This window comes from Geospiza fortis, unplaced genomic scaffold, assembly GCF_000277835.1.
Source record: "Geospiza fortis unplaced genomic scaffold, GeoFor_1.0 scaffold700, whole genome shotgun sequence".
NCBI classification, from domain to species: domain Eukaryota; kingdom Metazoa; phylum Chordata; class Aves; order Passeriformes; family Thraupidae; genus Geospiza; species Geospiza fortis.
In genome coordinates, this window is record NW_005054702.1 from 141,827 (window position 1) to 161,083 (window position 19,257).

At 42.5% G+C, this 19,257-nt stretch overlaps 1 protein-coding gene across 2 annotated transcripts in view; it reads left to right on the forward strand.

The window, feature by feature from the left end:
• LOC102039388 (microtubule-associated protein 1B-like) overlaps positions 1-19,257 on the forward strand; it is a 132,416-nt gene that overhangs the window by 87,649 nt on the left and 25,510 nt on the right. For both annotated transcript variants that reach the window (XM_005430902.2, XM_031065208.1), the window contains exons 2-3: positions 9,309-9,391; positions 16,253-16,393. In XM_005430902.2, coding sequence (XP_005430959.1) covers positions 16,262-16,393 — 132 coding nt within the window. In that variant the 5' untranslated portion in view covers positions 9,309-9,391; positions 16,253-16,261. The remainder of the gene's footprint in view (positions 1-9,308; positions 9,392-16,252; positions 16,394-19,257) is intronic.

Genomic DNA, 19,257 nt, shown 5'->3' on the forward strand with positions numbered 1-19,257 from the left:
GTCAGAGGCCTCCCTTAAAGATGGAAGGGCTGAACTCCACCAGTCTATTTCCCTTTCACTTTCCCTGATACTCCTTAACCTTTCAACTTCTTCCTAAGTTCAGCCACTAGTGAAAGGAGATCACTCACTTGTTCACACCGCAGGCAGGTTTCCTCCACAACACTCCCTGAAGCCACCAATAAGCTCAAACACTCTGGGCACAGATGGGTCTGTACAGACACATCCTTTTTGGAGGGCTCGACTTGGTCATTTACACTTATACCAGCCACAGTTTTTGACCGTGTAGAAACCATTACTAACAGACGCCTCAAACACAACCAGGCAGCAGAAAGACCTCAAACAACACAGAGGACTCCTTACTAGTAAGAAAGCTGGCAACCCTGCCTGCTTACCCTGCCTGCACAAACTGCCTTGTATACACCCCAGACACTCACCACACCCCTGTTTGCCTGCTCCTGTTCACCATCCTCCCCAGAGACCTCTTATAATCAGCCACTCAGCAGCAACACAGAAAGCTCCACCCCCTGCTCCTCACAGACTCACAATGGCAATTGACACACCTGCTCCTGATCTTATAATCGGCCACTCAGCAGCAATACAGAAAGCTCCACCCCTTGCTCCTCACAGACTCACAATATATACCTTTTCAGCTGTAGCTAAAAATAGCACAACTATAACATTTATGTAACTAGATAACATTGCTTAATTCAAAGCCTCGTACAAATTAGCACAGGTATGTATGGTCTTTCATAATTTCTGCAAGCACATTGTACCAAGCACACTGTTAACTTCTGCATTCCTTCTTCAGGGTTCTGCTTTCTGTTGACAAGGCTTGCGGCATACTAATGCTAATATATCTACTTCTGTTATGAGTTGAACAGTGCTCCCACCTTGGCTTCCTTCCTTCCTTCCTTCCTTCCTTCCCCTCGTCTCCTCTTCCTTCCTTCCTTCCTTCCTTCCTTTTCCTTCCTTCCTTCCTTCCTTCCTTCCTTCCTTCCTTCCTTCCTTCCCCTTCATCACAGCCAGCCCCACCCATCATCCTCACCCCAGCTCAATGACTCATTGTGCCCTCAGGCAACCAAAGCCCTGACACACACTAAATGCAACCCCATCAATCTGGTCTGGAACGAGTCCCCAGGGGTTCCCTTTGCAAAGCAAGCACAATCTCCCCCAAACCTTTGTCAGATAAAAAAATGGGTGACGTGACCCATGTAAGCTTTTAGTTAATAGGTATAAGCTTTTATTTAATGTTGGAGCGGGGGCATTTTTATTATTAATATCTGCAGTTATGCATTTGAGGGCAGGATGTCATATAGACTAATGTTGTGCTACATTTTTAGTGATAAATACTTTTCAAAAGATCCCAGGGTGGCAGGGATGATGCAGAGGAACTTGTGAAGTTATCCAATGTTAAGCCCTACACTGCTTTACACCAGCACTGTCCTTTCCCTCAGATCTTTGCTGAAGATAAAGGTGTCAGGGTTTACTTTCTAAATTAGTAACCTTTTCAAAGATCTGTTTATTAAATGACACCAAGATCACTTAGGAGCAAGTTCTGGTTGGTGTGTGGAGAAACCCAGAAGAGAAGGGGCTGCTGGGTAAATCTCCAACACCAAGAGTCAGATGGCTCTGGAGCCCACCAAGGACTGTTGGTTAAAAGGCAAGAACAAGATGTTACTGGAGAAGGGTCCATGCAGGGGGAAGGCGGCACTTTTCTAGTACAAACATCCTTCTTCCATTCCCTGGAGACACAATAAACAAAAGACAGCATCAGCACAGGAGTGGGCAGGAACTGTTGACCTAAGGGTGATCTGGTAAGTGGATAGAGATCACCCAAGACCCCCAAAGCCTTGGACCCACTTCCAGAATGGTCTGAAAGATCAGACTGCTCATGAGAACTAATTTGCAGACAAAGCGACAAACCTGTGTCAGAGTGGGGAAGTCTGTCCATAAAATGGTACCCCCAGCAACCCCAGGCAGTGCCTCCAGGACCCTGAGTATCCCAACACTTTCTTGCTTGCTTTGTATCTTTCTTTCATGGCCTGCAAGAGGACACAGTGAATGTGACAGCTACATGGTACTAAATATCATTTCCTTGAACAAACTGTCCATTTGCTTTTCTCTTCCCACCTTGCTGATGTCTGCAGAATCAAGAGAAATTCACAGAGTGACTTGGTGGAAAATAAATTATCTGGATTTGCTTTCTAGAAATTTTTACTCCCTGATGTGAGCCTATTAACAAGTGTAATGAATTGGAAATCTGTGTCACATGGCCAAATCACTTCAACTCACATCAAATCAAGAGACTTGCTGAAAGGTTATCCTGGTTCAGGCCAGAAGAAGGTTAATTTTTGCAGTTACCAGAAGGGGCATGGCTGGGACTCGTGTTATTCTATACCATCTCATGTCATTCTCCAGGTATGGATGAAGGGATCCCTCCTTGGGTCTTGCAGCATGGGGAAGGGAGCAGTTAGGAAGTGTCAGGGATTTCTGCATGGTGAGCATGTGTCATGGTTACAAGAGAAGAGTGCCAATATGGGTGTAACCAAACTGTGTATTCTACTCCCCTCTACATCATTTGTGATAAACTGTTAATGATGGGTCATTTCGTAGTAGCTGCCCAGTGCCCACCCGACCCCTCAGGCTACAAGCTGAGTGTTAAATGAGAAGAGGCAAACCCTGCAAGTCAGGGTAGTGTCTCTTTGTCTTCGCAAATGACTCAGCTATATGATATATATGATAACTCCCTCTGGGGAAGCACCAACAGTTACACCCATCCTGAGGGGGTCAACTCTGCTAATGGGCCACAATGGCTCAACAGCACTAGCATATAATAGGCAGCTGCAATGACCACCAAAGACTCAAAAAATATCCTATGACAGTATTACATCCTTCCATTGTGAAACTCCCTGCCCTGGAGGAGGTACTGAGCATGCCTGCCTGAATCTGAGCATATATAATCTCGAGGTCTGGGGACTTGGAACACACCACCACCACCACTGGACGGATCCAGAGGAGGATCAGAACTTCCACAGGACTACTGCTTTCACTTAGTTGATCTCAGTCAGGTCAGACACACGGTCAGAGCCCAGTATTGACACATCAATGACAACACATATGAGAACAGTCAAAAGTTTACAACATAATAAATATTGAACTGAACTCATGCATGCTATCCTTTTGTGGCCTGAGTGGGATTGTAGGCAACCAGTAATTTGTAGGCATCTGTGATTCTGTGATTTCTTTTTATGGCTTCAATATGGCATCATGTTGCAACACAAGAATTGAACTCAAAAATGTATGGAGCCCTCTGCTGTTTATCTGAGTTCTCATTTGCCTCAGCAGGTTACCTCAGACAATGGTCTGATCTAAAACAAACACCACCAAAAAAGTGCTTCACAGTAGACAATTATGATCTAATCTGCCTTAAAGGGACATGTATTTTTCCCTCTCACATCCTGAGATGCAGCCTAGAAGAAGAAGGGCAGTCTGGTAGAGACCTAGACAAGTCACCTAGACTGGCCCATTGGTAAATAAGGATTGAGATCTCAGAAGCAGATAGGATTTCTGAAATGTGTAAACTGCGTGTTTACATGGAAAATTTATCACCAGAGCTCAGCTGTGTTTTTAGGGTAAATGCTAGTCTTCCATTAGAAAACCATGCAGGTTACTTTAATTTCCCTTTCAGTCTTCAGAGAGAACATATTGTCCCTTTGCCCTTTCTGCCAGAATCATTACATCACACCACATCATTTGCTGCTGCATATAGGTTATTCTGAATTTAATTTGTTTGGGAATGGCATTGATGGGGAGCAAGTTAGCACTGGCGTCCATCTGGGATGGCAGGAAGGACTGATGGGAAGCCCTCTGTTGAGTAGCTTGTTGCCTACTGCATACATCCCCATGGGCTGCTGTTGCAACAGCATAATCAGTAAGAAGTTTGTCAGTAGTGATCCTTGGTTAAACAAGACTTGAAGTAGGACTTGCTTTCTTTCCCTTGCTATTCATTTACATTTTGGTATTGCACAAAATTGTCTGCAACACAATCACCATAAAAAGTGGGCCCCATGATCAGCCTGAAAAGATCAAATGTGTAAGTTAGGAAACTTTTCAGTCACTTCTCTAGAAAATGTTACAGAGACCATCCTGATCTCAATAATTCTACCATAAATGTCATCAATATTTGGCTGAGAAGGTGAGCAATAGGATTTCATGGCTGTGGGAACTAGGATGATGCGCATGGAAATCACCCTTTAAGAAACTGTCACATGGTATTTACTTCTTCTTTGTATTGGACTGATTCTGAATCAAGCAGCAGCCAAGTCTCCTTATTCATATCTGGTTTTAATTTGAAGCTTTACTTAATAAAATCAAGGATGAGGAAATACCTACAAACAGATAAATATTTTTTTCCTGGAAGTCTTTAGATAGGATTTTAACATTCTTACAGAAACTAGAGGTAGATACAATCTAGCTAGTCAATCACTTCTGTGCAACCTGGAAATGTCTTCCTTTCTTCCTTTGACGTGTCACAAAAATATTTTGTCTAATGTGTAGAGATAAGCTGCAAAAACTTGGTAGAGTTACTTTAAAGCAACCCCAGATCTTCTGTGCATGTCTCAGATTCTCCCACTTTATCTGTAGTTTAATAAGTCTCGGTCTCTTGCCAGCCTGTAAAAGGGTGTTGCTGCTTTCTACTCCCACACTATACTTCATTTCTGTTTGATAAAATTCTTTCTGAGGGAGACTTTCCTTCATTCCAGCTGAGCATCTGAGTATCAGCCTGAGCAGTAAGCTTGAGTTACTCTTACAAAAATCAACTACCAGCATCCCACCCTGTAAGATAATAAGTTAAATATGCCAAGGAGTGGAAGAGGGAGGCAGTCACATATGAAGCTCTAAATAGGCCCATTTACAATGTCAAGACCTCTATACTTGCCTCTGAAATTGTGCAAAGCATTTGACAATGTCACTCATGACATCCTTGTCTCTAAACTGGAGAGACATGGATTTGACAGATGGAACACTCTTGTTGTGGATAAGGAATTGATAGGATGGTCAGTCTCAAAGAGTTGTAGCCAATGGTTTGATATCCAAGCGCAAATCTGTGACAAGTAGCATTCCTCAGGGGTTGGTATGGGAACTGGTGCTGTTTAACATCTTTGTCAGTAACATGGACAGTGGAAATGAATGCACCCTCAGCAAGTTTGCTGATGGCACCAATTTCTGTGGTGCAGTGAACACACTGGAGGGAAGGGGTGCCATCCAGAGGGACCTTGACAGGCTTGAGACATGGGCATCTGCAAACTTCATGAAATTCAACAAGGCCAAGAGCAAGGTCCTGCATCTGGGTCAGGTCAATTTCAAGCAGAAATACAGTCTGGGCAGAGAATGGATTGAGAGCAGCTCTGAGGAGAAGGACTTCTGGGGGTGTTGGTGGATGAGAAGCTTGACATGACCCATCAATGTGTGCTTGCAGCCCAGAAAGCCAACTATGTTCTGGGCTGCATCGAAAGAAATGTAATCAGCAGGTTAAAGGAGGTGATTTTGCCCTTCTACTCTGCTCTTGAGACACCCCACCTGGAGTACTGCGTCCAGCTCTGGGGTCCCCAGCACAGTAAGGACATTGACCTGTTGGAGCAAGTCCAGTGGAGGGCCACAAAGATGATTAGAAGGATGACGCACCTCTCCTTTGATGAAAGGCTGAGAGACTTGGTACTGTTCAGTCTGGAGAAGAGAAGGTTCTGGGGTAACCTTCATGTGGCCTTTCAGTACCTGAAGGGAGCCTACTAGAGGAGTGGAGAAGGACTTTTTACAAGGGCATGTAGTGTTGCCTTTTTCTCTGATCCTAGAATTATGAGCCAGATACGGTTAAGGGATAAAAGGGTTTTTACCTTCATATTTAATAAGGATCCTTATGGTGCAACAATTCGTCAAGGTGGAATACACCGAAATGACAGATAAATATTTTTTTCCTGGAAGTCTTTAGATAGGATTTTAACATTCTTACAGAAACTAGAGGTAGATACAATCTAGCTAGTCAATCACTTCTGTGCAACCTGGAAATGTCTTCCTTTCTTCCTTTGACGTGTCACAAAAATATTTTGTCTAATGTGTAGAGATAAGCTGCAAAAACTTGGTAGAGTTACTTTAAAGCAACCCCAGATCTTCTGTGCATGTCTCAGATTCTCCCACTTTATCTGTAGTTTAATAAGTCTCGGTCTCTTGCCAGCCTGTAAAAGGGTGTTGCTGCTTTCTACTCCCACACTATACTTCATTTCTGTTTGATAAAATTCTTTCTGAGGGAGACTTTCCTTCATTCCAGCTGAGCATCTGAGTATCAGCCTGAGCAGTAAGCTTGAGTTACTCTTACAAAAATCAACTACCAGCATCCCACCCTGTAAGATAATAAGTTAAATATGCCAAGGAGTGGAAGAGGGAGGCAGTCACATATGAAGCTCTAAATAGGCCCATTTACAATGTCAAGACCTCTATACTTGCCTCTGAAATTGTGCAAAGCATTTGACAATGTCACTCATGACATCCTTGTCTCTAAACTGGAGAGACATGGATTTGACAGATGGAACACTCTTGTTGTGGATAAGGAATTGATAGGATGGTCAGTCTCAAAGAGTTGTAGCCAATGGTTTGATATCCAAGCGCAAATCTGTGACAAGTAGCATTCCTCAGGGGTTGGTATGGGAACTGGTGCTGTTTAACATCTTTGTCAGTAACATGGACAGTGGAAATGAATGCACCCTCAGCAAGTTTGCTGATGGCACCAATTTCTGTGGTGCAGTGAACACACTGGAGGGAAGGGGTGCCATCCAGAGGGACCTTGACAGGCTTGAGACATGGGCATCTGCAAACTTCATGAAATTCAACAAGGCCAAGAGCAAGGTCCTGCATCTGGGTCAGGTCAATTTCAAGCAGAAATACAGTCTGGGCAGAGAATGGATTGAGAGCAGCTCTGAGGAGAAGGACTTCTGGGGGTGTTGGTGGATGAGAAGCTTGACATGACCCATCAATGTGTGCTTGCAGCCCAGAAAGCCAACTATGTTCTGGGCTGCATCGAAAGAAATGTAATCAGCAGGTTAAAGGAGGTGATTTTGCCCTTCTACTCTGCTCTTGAGACACCCCACCTGGAGTACTGCGTCCAGCTCTGGGGTCCCCAGCACAGTAAGGACATTGACCTGTTGGAGCAAGTCCAGTGGAGGGCCACAAAGATGATTAGAAGGATGACGCACCTCTCCTTTGATGAAAGGCTGAGAGACTTGGTACTGTTCAGTCTGGAGAAGAGAAGGTTCTGGGGTAACCTTCATGTGGCCTTTCAGTACCTGAAGGGAGCCTACTAGAGGAGTGGAGAAGGACTTTTTACAAGGGCATGTAGTGTTGCCTTTTTCTCTGATCCTAGAATTATGAGCCAGATACGGTTAAGGGATAAAAGGGTTTTTACCTTCATATTTAATAAGGATCCTTATGGTGCAACAATTCGTCAAGGTGGAATACACCGAAATGCACACACCTGGTATACCACATTGCCTTAGATTGCAAGATAATGTGTGTATTCTATTTGCCATCTGTTAGAGGTGTGGCAGTTATCTTCTGTTAATTGGGCAGTTTTCTTTAGCTCTTCCACAAATCAATCCTCCCTCTGGGGAGATATCTTCTGTTAGTCATTGAGTGTCACTGTATGGCTGATAAAACTACATCATCCCATTGTGAGATGCTCTGCCCAGGGGGAAGAGCCAAGCATTCCATCCTGGATATAATCTGAGATTTTGGGACACCAGGGCAGCCTTTTTCCCACTGGATTCCCAGAGGGATAGCTGTCTTCTCCACTGGATTCCCAGAGGAAGACCAGGTCCATCTACACCACTACCGAACCTTCAGAGGAAAACTCCACCCTTCTAAAGGATCACTGCTCCAACAGAACCACACCTGTCACTGCAGGAGGACTGCAGCCACCATTAACTCGGACTGCTACCAAGTTTTCCTAGTAAAGAACTGTTATTCCTATTCCCATATCTTTGCCTGAGAGCCTTTTAATTTCAAAATGATAATAATTTGGAGGGAGGGAGTTTACATTTTCCATTTCAGGGGAGGCTTCTGCCTTCCTTAGCAGACACCTGTCTTTTTAAACCAAGACACACATATACAGTTTTATAGACCTTGCAAATTAGCATATCTGACAAAGATTCCCAGATGCGAAGTTTAAATGAATGGCGTGACATCTCCGTATTTTACAGTATTTCCTCCAGATGGGGCTTGAACCTAGTTTACAAAATATGTTCCAGAGAGAGTCTTGGTTTCTCAAGATGGTGTAAGGCTTTCCAGCCTCCAACTTTGAGGCCTTTAGGATGTTTGGTCTTCTTGCCTAGTAGAATACCAGGACTAAGCTGAGATATCAAGCTAAAGAATAAGTGTTGCATATAGGTAAAACCTTAGAAAGGGGAGGCCTTGTAAAATCATGGCTCGGGCCTGCTACTTCAGATAAGCAGAAAAGGACTACGTGAAAGTGACTCAGCTGAATTAGAGGTAGAAAAACAAGTTATGTAACCATCGTGTGTTCACATCATGGTTGTTGGTGGTTGGTAGAATTATGTTTGTTATTATTTAAAACTGTGTAGCTGATAACCAGCTAATTGCTTTAAAAGGCCGGGTTTTTGAAATAAAGCAGCTCTCCTTTGCACCTGCCTGGGGGCTCTACATCACTACAGACCCTCACCTCACAAATTACAAGTATGTATGCTAAGAATACTGAGAATACATAAAAGGTATATTAAAAGAAAAGGCAAAAAATCATCATGGCATCAATAGTGATAGGATGAGGTGGGAGTGGTTTCAAACTGAAAGAGAATAGGATTAGATTAGATATTAGGAAGACTTTCATTACTGTGAGGGTGGTGAGGCACTGGAACAGCTTGCCCAGAGATGCTGTGGATGCCCCATTCCTGGAATTGTTCAAGGCCAGGTTGGATGGGGCCCTGAGCCAACTGATCTAGTGGAAGGTGTCCCTGTCGATGTCAGGGAGGTGGAATGAGACCATCTTTAAGGTCCCTTCCAACCTAAACCATTCTATAATTCTATGAATTTTTGAGAGTGGTGTTTCTGGCCCATAGGACCACATGTCATGGGTATTCCTGAAGACATGACCCAGCACACAGTAGTTGCTGAGGCCGGTGTGCACTGTCCTGGGTAACCTTAGGGCTATGCCACAGTGGAACATATAAGTAGCTCTGGGAAAGCACTGGTTTAAGCCACACTGGTTGAATTTAATGTCTTCTTTTTCCTCTCCGTGCTTGCAGGTCAGAAGATTCTTCACCACAGAAGTGATGTCTTAGAAACTGTAGTCCTAATCAATCCCTCAGATGAAGCAGTTAGCACTGAGGTAAGTCAGAAATATTTCACTGGATGTGTCATAAAAGCTTCATTAAGTGGACAGGTTGAGAGAAGCTCCTAACTGCAGACAAGAGGACAAGGTAGGAGCAAATATAATCAAAAACATCACAAAAGCCCCTTGATTTTTTCCTGTTTTCCTGGACTTCTGATAAAGCTTCAAAGACATAAGACAGAAACATACCATTTAGCCAGCACTCATTTCCTCATAACATACCAAATTCTTTTCTTGATGAAGACAGCTGTGGTGAAGCTACAGCTGGTTTTCTTCTGTTCCTCCATTGTTTGGTAGCTCTGGCTGCCTTTTTTGCATATGAAAAAGTGCCTGAAATGAAATCCAGTTCCTTGAGATAAATTTAGGTCCTCAAGAAGAATGACCATCTACGTGGTGGTGATGCTAGATTGATCTATGTGATCTGTCCTTCAAAAACTGTATGGCATGATCAATGGACTCTGAAGAGTGCACCAGAAGAGTTCTGTCAATTCCTCATGAACTTGCTAGAGTAGAGCCAAATAACTGAGGATGTAGTTCAAAGAAAAAATTGACAAATTTAGCTACTGATATTGAAGGTTGTAAAAATTAGTGATAATTACATTGCTAGCCAGTGCTGAGAAGCACTGACATAGTACAATTTCTTTTGTGAAATGAAATTACTCTGTGTGGTGATTTGAGAGTTGCCAGATGCCAGACACCCACAAAATCCACTCACTCACCCTCTTCTGCTACAGCTGGACAGAGGAGAGAAAATTTAACAAAGGCTTCATGAGTTGCGATAGGGATGGGGAGAAAACACTACAAGGGCAAAACAGGCTCAACTGAGAGATGTAAAGTGAATTTATTACTAAAAAAATCAGAGCAGGATGATGAGAAGTAAAACAAACCCTTAAAAACACCTTTACCTCCCCCCAGCCTGTCCCTCCTTCCCACTGACAGTGCAGGGACACAGGGAGTGGGGGTTTTGGTAATTTATTACTGGTAGTTTCTCTTGCTGCTCAGGGAGACAAGTCGTTCCTCTGCTGCACCATGGGGTCCCTACCATGGGAGACAGTTCTCTGAGAACTTCTCTGACGTGGCTCCATCTAATGAGCAACAGTCCTCACAAAACTTCTGTAGCGTGGGTCACTCTTCCACGGGGTGCAGTCCTTCAAGGACAGGCTATTCCAGCCTGAGTGCAGGGCCCCTCTCTCCATGGGTCTCCCACAGGATTACAGTATCCTCCAGGCATCCAGCTGCTCCAGTGTGGGCATCTCCTTCATGGGCTGCAGGAGGACAGTCTGCTTCACCATGGTCTTCACCACAGGCTGCAGAGGAATCCCGGCTCCAGTGCCTGGAGTACCTCCTCCCCTTCCATTTTCACTGACCTTGGTGTCTACATAGTTGTTCTTCTCACATGTTCTCACTCTGCTCTTCTCTGGCTGGAATTAAAACTGCCCAATTTTTGTTTTTCTTTCTTCTTAAATATGTTATCACAGAGGCGTTACCACTATCTCTAATTGGCCCACCTTGGCCAGTGGCATGTCCACCCTCACTGTGGCCGCCCCCCAATACCAAGAACCAGGCCATGCAAAACCAACACACTCTGCTTGCAGTACTTTGTCAAAAATTCTACTTATTTACCAACATGAAGTGATATCAAACACAAACAGGAAGAAACTTTCATGGTTTGACCCCAGCAGCAATTAAGTACCAGGTTGTTAGGATCCAATTATTAAAAGATGCCTCCACCCAAATTAAGGTACAAATGTGACCATATGCCAAAGTAAATAGTATGGATTTTATTTAACAATAAATGGGGGGGGAAGGGGGAGGAAGAGAGAAAGAGACAGATTAAGTAGAGAGATAGCCACCACCATGTGGGTCCCTGCATCATCCTGCTGGCTTTTCCTCTTCTGGCCTTCTCAGTGGTGGGGGTCCACTGGTTTTCTTCTGGAGGTACCACTTATACAGTCCAAGTCCCAGGTATCCACAGAGCATAGATGGTGTTTCCACAACCTGGGCTGGCATGTGTACAAGGACTTCCTTTCTCACAGTTTGCCATGGTAGGAATTTTTGTCTAAATAGGTTACCCACATCTGCCTCGCCAGGCCTGGCATCTTCCTTTTCTTGACATCTGTGCTTATCACAAGTTTCTACACTACAATTTTGTTTAGTGTCCTAATTCCAAACATTCTCCTCCCTTTAGGCCTGAAATGAACACCTTCCTGTTTGCCAGCTGTGCCTGTTTTGGTGGCTTGTCTTTTGGGAATTTTCTTCTTTGACAGCGTTTTGAGACATTTCACTGCATTCTTTAAGTCTTGACACATGCAACCACTCACTCACTCCACACTGGGGAAAAAGAGAATCCAAAAAAAAAAAAGTAAACCTATAAGAACAGTTTAATAATAAAAACATAATAAAATACAATAAAATAATAAAATAATAAAAAAATAATAGTAACAATAATAAGAGTAATGAAAAGGATAGAGAGAGAATAATAAAACCCAAGAGAAAGAAGTTATGCACAATACAGTAGCTCATAATCTGTTGACCAATGCCCAGTTAGTCCCCTCCTGGCCAACTCCCCCCAGTCTATATACTGAGCATGATGTTCTATGGTATGGAATATTCCTTTGGCCAGTTCAGGTCAGCTGCCCCAAACTGCAGTCTCTATTCCTACACATCTCAAGTGGATGGACTACAATATGGGGACTGGAGGAGCAAAGTCCCTCCCACTGTAAGAGAACATTAGGTCTGTGATAGCCTAAGGAACTTGAACATATATAAGTCTATGGGATCTGATGAGATGCATTCCAGAGTCCTGAGGGAATTGACTGATGTAGTGGCCAGACCACTCTCCATGATATTTGAAAAGTCATGGCAGTCAGGTGAACAAGATAAAGGAAAAATCGCACCCATCTTAAAAAGAGTAGAAAGGAAGACCCCAGGGACTGCAAACCTCATCTTTGTGCCTGGGAAGATTATGGAACAGATCCTTCTAGAAGCTATGCTAAGACACATGGAGGACAGGGAGGTGATTTGAGACAGCCAGCACAGCTTCACCAAGAGCAAGTCCTGCCTGACCAATCTTGTGGCCTTCTATAATGGAGTGACTACATCAGTGGACAACAGAAAGGGCTACGGATGCCATCCATCTGGACTTCTGTAAAGCTTTTGATACAATCCCTCACAACATCTTTCTCTCTGAATTGGAGATATGGATTTGATGGGTGGGCTGTTCAGTGGATGAGGAGTTGGTTGAATGGTCACATCCAGAGGGTAGTGGTCAACAACTTAATGTCCCAATGGATACTGGTGACAAGTGGTGTTCCTCAGGGATCTGTACTGGGACCAGTGCTATTTAATATCTTCATCAATGACATAGACAGTGGGATTAAGTGCCCCCTCAGCAAGTTTGCAGATGACACCAAGCTGAGTCGTGCGGTTGCCAAACCTGAAGGACAGGATGCCATTCAGAGGGACCTGGGCAGGATTGAGATGTGGGCCCATCAGAATCTTATGAGGTTTAATAAGGCCAAGTGCAAGGTGCTGTACCTTGTAGGGAGAATTGTAAGGGGGCACAGTATTCCCCAATGAGTTGCAGCTGTGTTAACACCTGTAAGTAATTAAGAGCAAGGGACATAAAAGGGTGGAGTCAGCCAAAGAGTCAGAAGACTACAAGAAGAGCTAGGAGAAGGCTGCTCAGGGGAAGGCTGCTGCAAAGACCATGAACCCCAGGAGAGGGTGAGGACCAGAAGAGTCCCTGGAGAAGATGGTGAGTTCCCCCAGAAGGGATGAGTAATATCAGAAGAAGATTGACCCCAGGAGAGGGTTGGAGAAGCTTTGGACATGCCAGGGCTCTGTGGCAGTCTGGTAGCAATATCCTTTGTTGGATCGCTGCTGGATTAGCTGCAGATGCTTCTGGCTGGATGCATCGGGAAAAGGCCCTGGAGGGGATGGACATGCATCAGGAAAAGCCCCTGGAGGGGATGGACTCTGTTGTTGTAATGTTTACTGTAATGTATTAGTGTTTGTTGTAATGCTTACTGTAATGTATAGGTATTAGTGTAAAGTGTGTAGGGTTACTGTGACCCACTGGGATGGAGTGGGGGAGGTGGCGTTGGTGAAGCTGAGAGTGGCAGGTGGAAGCCACATAGAGGGCATTATGACTGCCTCGACAAGTGGGGATAGATGCTGGTGTAATGTAACTGGTATAATGTATTACTGTAATGCATAAGTATAGCTGTATAATATATTACTGTATATGTATAAGTATTGTTGTGTAATGTGTTACTGTAGATGTATGAGAATTGTTGTAAATGTATCTAATACAACAGTACCTGGGTAGGAGTAACCCCTGGTATCAATACAAGCTAAGGGATGAATAGATTGAGAGCAGCCCTGCTAAGAAGGATTTGGGGATGCTGGTAGATGAGAGGCTGGAAATGAACAGGCAATGTGCACTTGCAGTCCAGAAAGCCAACCATGTTCTGGGCTATATGAAAAGAAGCATGACCAGAAGGTCAAAGGAGGTGATCCTGTCCCTCTGCTCCACTCTCATGAGATCCCACCTGGAGTACTGCATCCAGTTCTGGAGCTCCCAACATAAAATAGATGTAGACCTGCTGGAGTGAGTCCAGAGAAGGGCCATCCAGAAATGCCAGTAGGATGGGATGCCACCCAGAGGGACCTTGACAGGCCTGAGAGGTGGGTACACGCAAACCTTATGAAGTTCAACGACACCAAGAACAAGGTCCTGGACCCGGGTCAGGGCAATCCCAAGCATAATATAGGCTGAGCTGATGTGGACTTGGGGTTGTTGATTGACGAGAAGCTTGATGTGACCTGAGAATGTGCACTTGCAGCTGAGAAAGCCACCTATATCCTGGGCTGCGTGAAAAAAAGCATTACCAGCAGATTTAAGGAGGTGATTCTCCCCTTCTGCTCTGTTCTCGAGAGACCCTACCTAACCTAGAGTACTGCATTCAGCTCTGGAGTCCTCAGCACAGTAAGGGCATCAGCCTGTTGGAGAGAGTCCAGAGGAGGACCATGAAGATGAGAGGGCTGGAGCACCTCACCAATTAAGATGGGCTGAGATAATTGGGACTGCTCAGCATGGAGAAGAGAAGGCTCCTTATAGTAGCCTTTTGGTATCTAAAGGGAACCTACAAGAAAGCTGGAGAGTGACTTTTTACAAGAGTACGAAGTCATAGGACACTACATACAATATGTCATAAAAAGGCTTGGTGCGGTCATGGCAGCCACTGAAGGTCAACCCATCACATTGGCAAAAAGTTTACTGAACAGTACAGAAGTATACTGAATATATGGATTTTTCTTAGCATACAAGTAAATCTCCCTCTGGAGGGAAATAGTGATTATTACTAGCTATAGTGAGGGTAAAATAAAATAACAAAGCTCTAGTTTAAAATATTTAACAGTTGTTTCAAAATGCAGAAGTTTATTTCTCCCATTGCATGTTCTTTTGAGCCATCAGGCATCTACATAATTTATTACTGTTTTGGAAAACATCTTGGGATGGTACACTTAAAAAAGTTATTGTGTCCATAGTTAGTGGTATCATGAGATGTAAATAGTACATGTGACTGTATCTGAGTGCTTGATTATAATTATGGTGAAACAGAAACATCCTTTAACTTTGTAGGGAATTTAACAGAATGATAGTAAATATGCAACTTCTTTGTGTGATTTAAGGCTGTTGCTTTTTAGTGACATTTTTGTAGTAGAATGACAAGCAATGCTGTACATTGGGAAAAGAAATTTGGCCTTCCAAAAGCAGCCTGACATATTAGCATGTGGGATACAGTCGCCCAAGGGTGTCCTGATACAGTGTTATTAAAATTCAACAAGAGTTATGGAAGGAATATATACTTTTTCATTCAAATTTTGTTTTCTTCTGCTCCTTACTCTATTTTCCCTTGTGTCTTTACTTTTATTTCCTTTCTCTTTTTCGCTTGCAATGGTTTTACCCCAACTGGCCACTAAGTACCATGCAGCCACTCATAAGTCTCCCCCCACCCTGGTGGTATGGGGAGGACAATCAGGAAAAGAAAAATAATCATGGGTTCAGATAAAAACAATTTAATAATGGAAACAAATAAAATATAATAATAATAATGGTAGCAAAAAGGTGAGAGAGACTTCCAGCCTTCTTGGCCTCTTTTGCTCTTTAGGACTGCCTCCCAAGGAACTCTCTCAACCAGTCTCCTTAACAGGCCAAAGTCTGCCCTCCAGAAGTCCCAGGTGGCAGTTCTGCTGACACCCCTCCTTATTTCTCTAAGAATTGAAAACTCAATCATTTCATGACCACTATACCCAAGACAGCCTCCAACCATCACATCACCCACCAGTCCTTCTCTGTTCACAAACAGCAAGTCCAGGGAGGTGCCTTCCCTAGTTGGTTCCCTCACCAGCTGTGTCAGCAAGTTTTCTTCCACATACTCCAAGAATCTCCTAGGCTGTTTTGTCTCCGCTGTATTGTATTTCCAGCGGATATCTGGTAAATTGAAGTCCCCCAGGAGAATGAAGGCTAGCATTTGTGAGACTTCTCCCAGTTGCTTATAGACTATTTCATCTACCTCTTCATCCCAGTTGGGTCATCTGTAACAGACTCCCACCAGGATATCTGCCTTGATTGCCTTTCTCCTAGTTCTTACCCATAAACATTCAACTCTATTTGTGCCATCATCAAGCTCCAGACAATAAAAAACTCTGTAACTTGAAAATGTTTTGACAGTCTTATGGAGGCTTTGGTGCAAAATATGCTTTAAATTAAATGAGGTAAACCTTATGTTCTCAGAGGAATGTACAAACACATGATAACTTCCATTACTGATGTGTTTCTCTCCTCTTTAGGTGCGCTTAATGATCACAGATGCTGCAAGACACAAGCTCCTTGTACTAACTGGACAGTGCTTTGAAAACACAGGAGAACTCATTCTTCAGTTGGGGACCTTCTCCTTCAATAATTTTATTGAGATCTTCACAGATCAAGAGGTGTGTTCAGAAAAGTGTTTTCCATATATTGTCATGTGATGGCACAGGTTTTTTAAGAGACTAAAATTGGCCCTCTTGTTAGAATTAGCGTTAACTAACTAATGCTGATGCTTTTTACTCTTTATTATAAGCTTTCTTTAAAGACATTCAATTTACTTCAGTTTTGATGTAAATTGCTTTATAAAGGAATTACATTTTAATTTGGGGAATTAAATTGTAATTTCAAGAAAGAGAAAACCAAGGAACATTTTGACAATGGAAGGAGACAGTGTTGTGTTTAAAATATACAGCTTGTTTATCTACGGTGCACATACAAAGCAGTTGAATTTGACAGCAGGTTCTTGCCTGATGTGTGTTAGTAATAAATAACATGAAATAAGACAGACTATCTGTTGGAATGGCTCTAGTTTTTTGCACCACCTACCTGTTTGGCTTCTTTACTGTAGTGCTTAACATTTTGATAGTGAAATCTAAATCTTGTGGGATTTACAGAAGAAAAATATAATAATGAAATATACCAATATTTAATGCTGTTTCTTTCATGACTTGTTATTTTGCTGTTTTGCTTAATGTATTGTCTAAATGTCCCTGTAGGGCAGGAACCTGTAGTAAACAAGCTGTCACACTTAATTTGGCTGCTGTGTAAAGTATATATTTAAATAATCTGTATGGCTTCGTCCCTAGGTATTTAGTTCCCAAAATTAAATAGGAGCATTTCAGTGGAGTGAATTTTGAAAGTTCAGCACTGACAAAAGTTTGCATGAGTTCCAGTGTGACCTTGTTCTATCCATTTGGGAACAGACTTTTTAGCAGGGCCTGTTGAAATAGGTCAAGAAGTAATGTTTTTAAACTAAAAGAGGGTTGATTTAGATTAGATATAAGAAATAATTTTTTTTTACAATGAGGGTGGTGAAACACTGAAACAGGTTGCCCAGAGAGGTTGTAGACCTTCTACAATAAGGTCACCCACCTAGTGGATGATGGGAAGGTGATGGATGTAGTTTTTCTGGATTTTAGTAAGACTTTTGATACTGTACCTCACAGCATCCTTCTGGAAAAGTTGCCCAGCTATGGGATGAGTGGGCTTATGGTGAACTGGGTGAAGAACTGGCTGAAGGGCATGGCTCAAAGGACTGTAGTTAATGGGGCTATATCTGACTGATGACCAGTCTCTAATGGTGTTCCTTAGGGCTCAGTTCTAGGGCCAATTCTGTTCAATATATTTATCAATGATCTCAATGCAGGAGTTAAATGCACCATTAGCAAATTTGCTGATGGTACCAAACTGGGAGGTGCTGTTGACTCTCTTGAGGAACAAGAGGCCTTGCAGAGGGATCTACATAGATCATAGCATTGGGCAATGAAATTTAACAAGTCCAATTGCTGGATTTTGCACCTGCGACGGAGTAATGCCAGACATGAGTATAGATTGTGAGATGAGTCGCTGGAGAGCAGCCCTGCAGAAAGGGATCTGGGCATGCTGGTGCTGGTTGAGACAAGTTTCACTTCATTTTTTTCTGCTTTGCTTTTTTACAGAAGAGCCATGTGTGACATAGGAGTGAGATTTATACTCAAATCAAATTGTTTCAATGCAACAAAGATAGACAACATGTATTTTTTGCTTTATTTAGTTATTGGTATGATAATTTTTCTTTCAATTACAGCCATTATCTTTGTTGCATTTTATTATTGGTAAGTGCTGAAAATAAATTATGTAACACAAAGAAAGGAAGCAAGGCACACAGAGGACCACAGAGATCTGCTGCAATCATCTTTTTTTATATATCCATTTCTTCTGATTCAGTTTGTAGTCCAAGACTTTCAAATTATTCAGCTGCATTCTAATTGATATTATCTTTATGAAAGCTACTCCTATAGCTTGAACCAGTAATTAAGTGTCTGCAAAGAAGGTTGGGGTATTTTGCATGATACCATGTGGGTATATTCTGCATTGAATTTTATGTCTGAATTAATTCTATAGTTTATATAATTTGGTGGTCTCTTTGTTAAGTGCAAATAAAACAGAAATGAGCTACATTTGACCTATTTTCCTGTTAAAAAAAAAGTCAAATGTGTCTGTGGAATTGGAAGAACATAAAAAGTATATCATACCTTTTCATGTTTGTGTACTAATATGGAAACACCAAATATTGGTTTTTAGTTCAGACTGGAATAGAGCAATAGCTCTTCATACTATGGCATAGAATGTTTTGTTTTCTATGCCTTTATTTCAGTAAATCATGTTAGTACTAGCATGTTGCGGTTTAGGAATGGTACTCCCCAATTTAGTGCCCCCACCAAGACTCTCCCAAACCAGATGTCATGCTCCTCCCCCTCCACCCCCATTGAAAGCACAAAAAGCAAAGATCATGGGTTGAGAAAAGAACAATATACTGGAAACAGCAATAAGATAAGAAAACTAACAGTAACAACAAGAATATTAATAATAAAAGCTGTAAGACAAAGAAACTATTTACATAGAAAACTTTGACAAATACTGACTGACTCTTCCTGACCACATTTTTCTCCTGACTGAAAAAAGGTCACCCTCCTCCTCTGAAGCCAGAGACAGTCCCTTTCCCCCATCCCTAGGAATGACATGAGGTGGTATTGAATAACACTGGGATCTGGCCATGCCCCCCTCCTGCCTACTGTAAAAAATTAGCCATGTCCTGGCCTAAACTAGGAAACCTATTTTCAAACACTGTCAAAATTAATGGATTTATTCTAGATTTTCACTTTTGTGATCCATGAGTTAAAAATAAAATAATGACAAGATTGTTTTTAACCATAACACTTTTTTTCTGGTTCTTTCTGTATCACTGAATTTATATTTTTTATTTATAAAACTATATATATAAAGC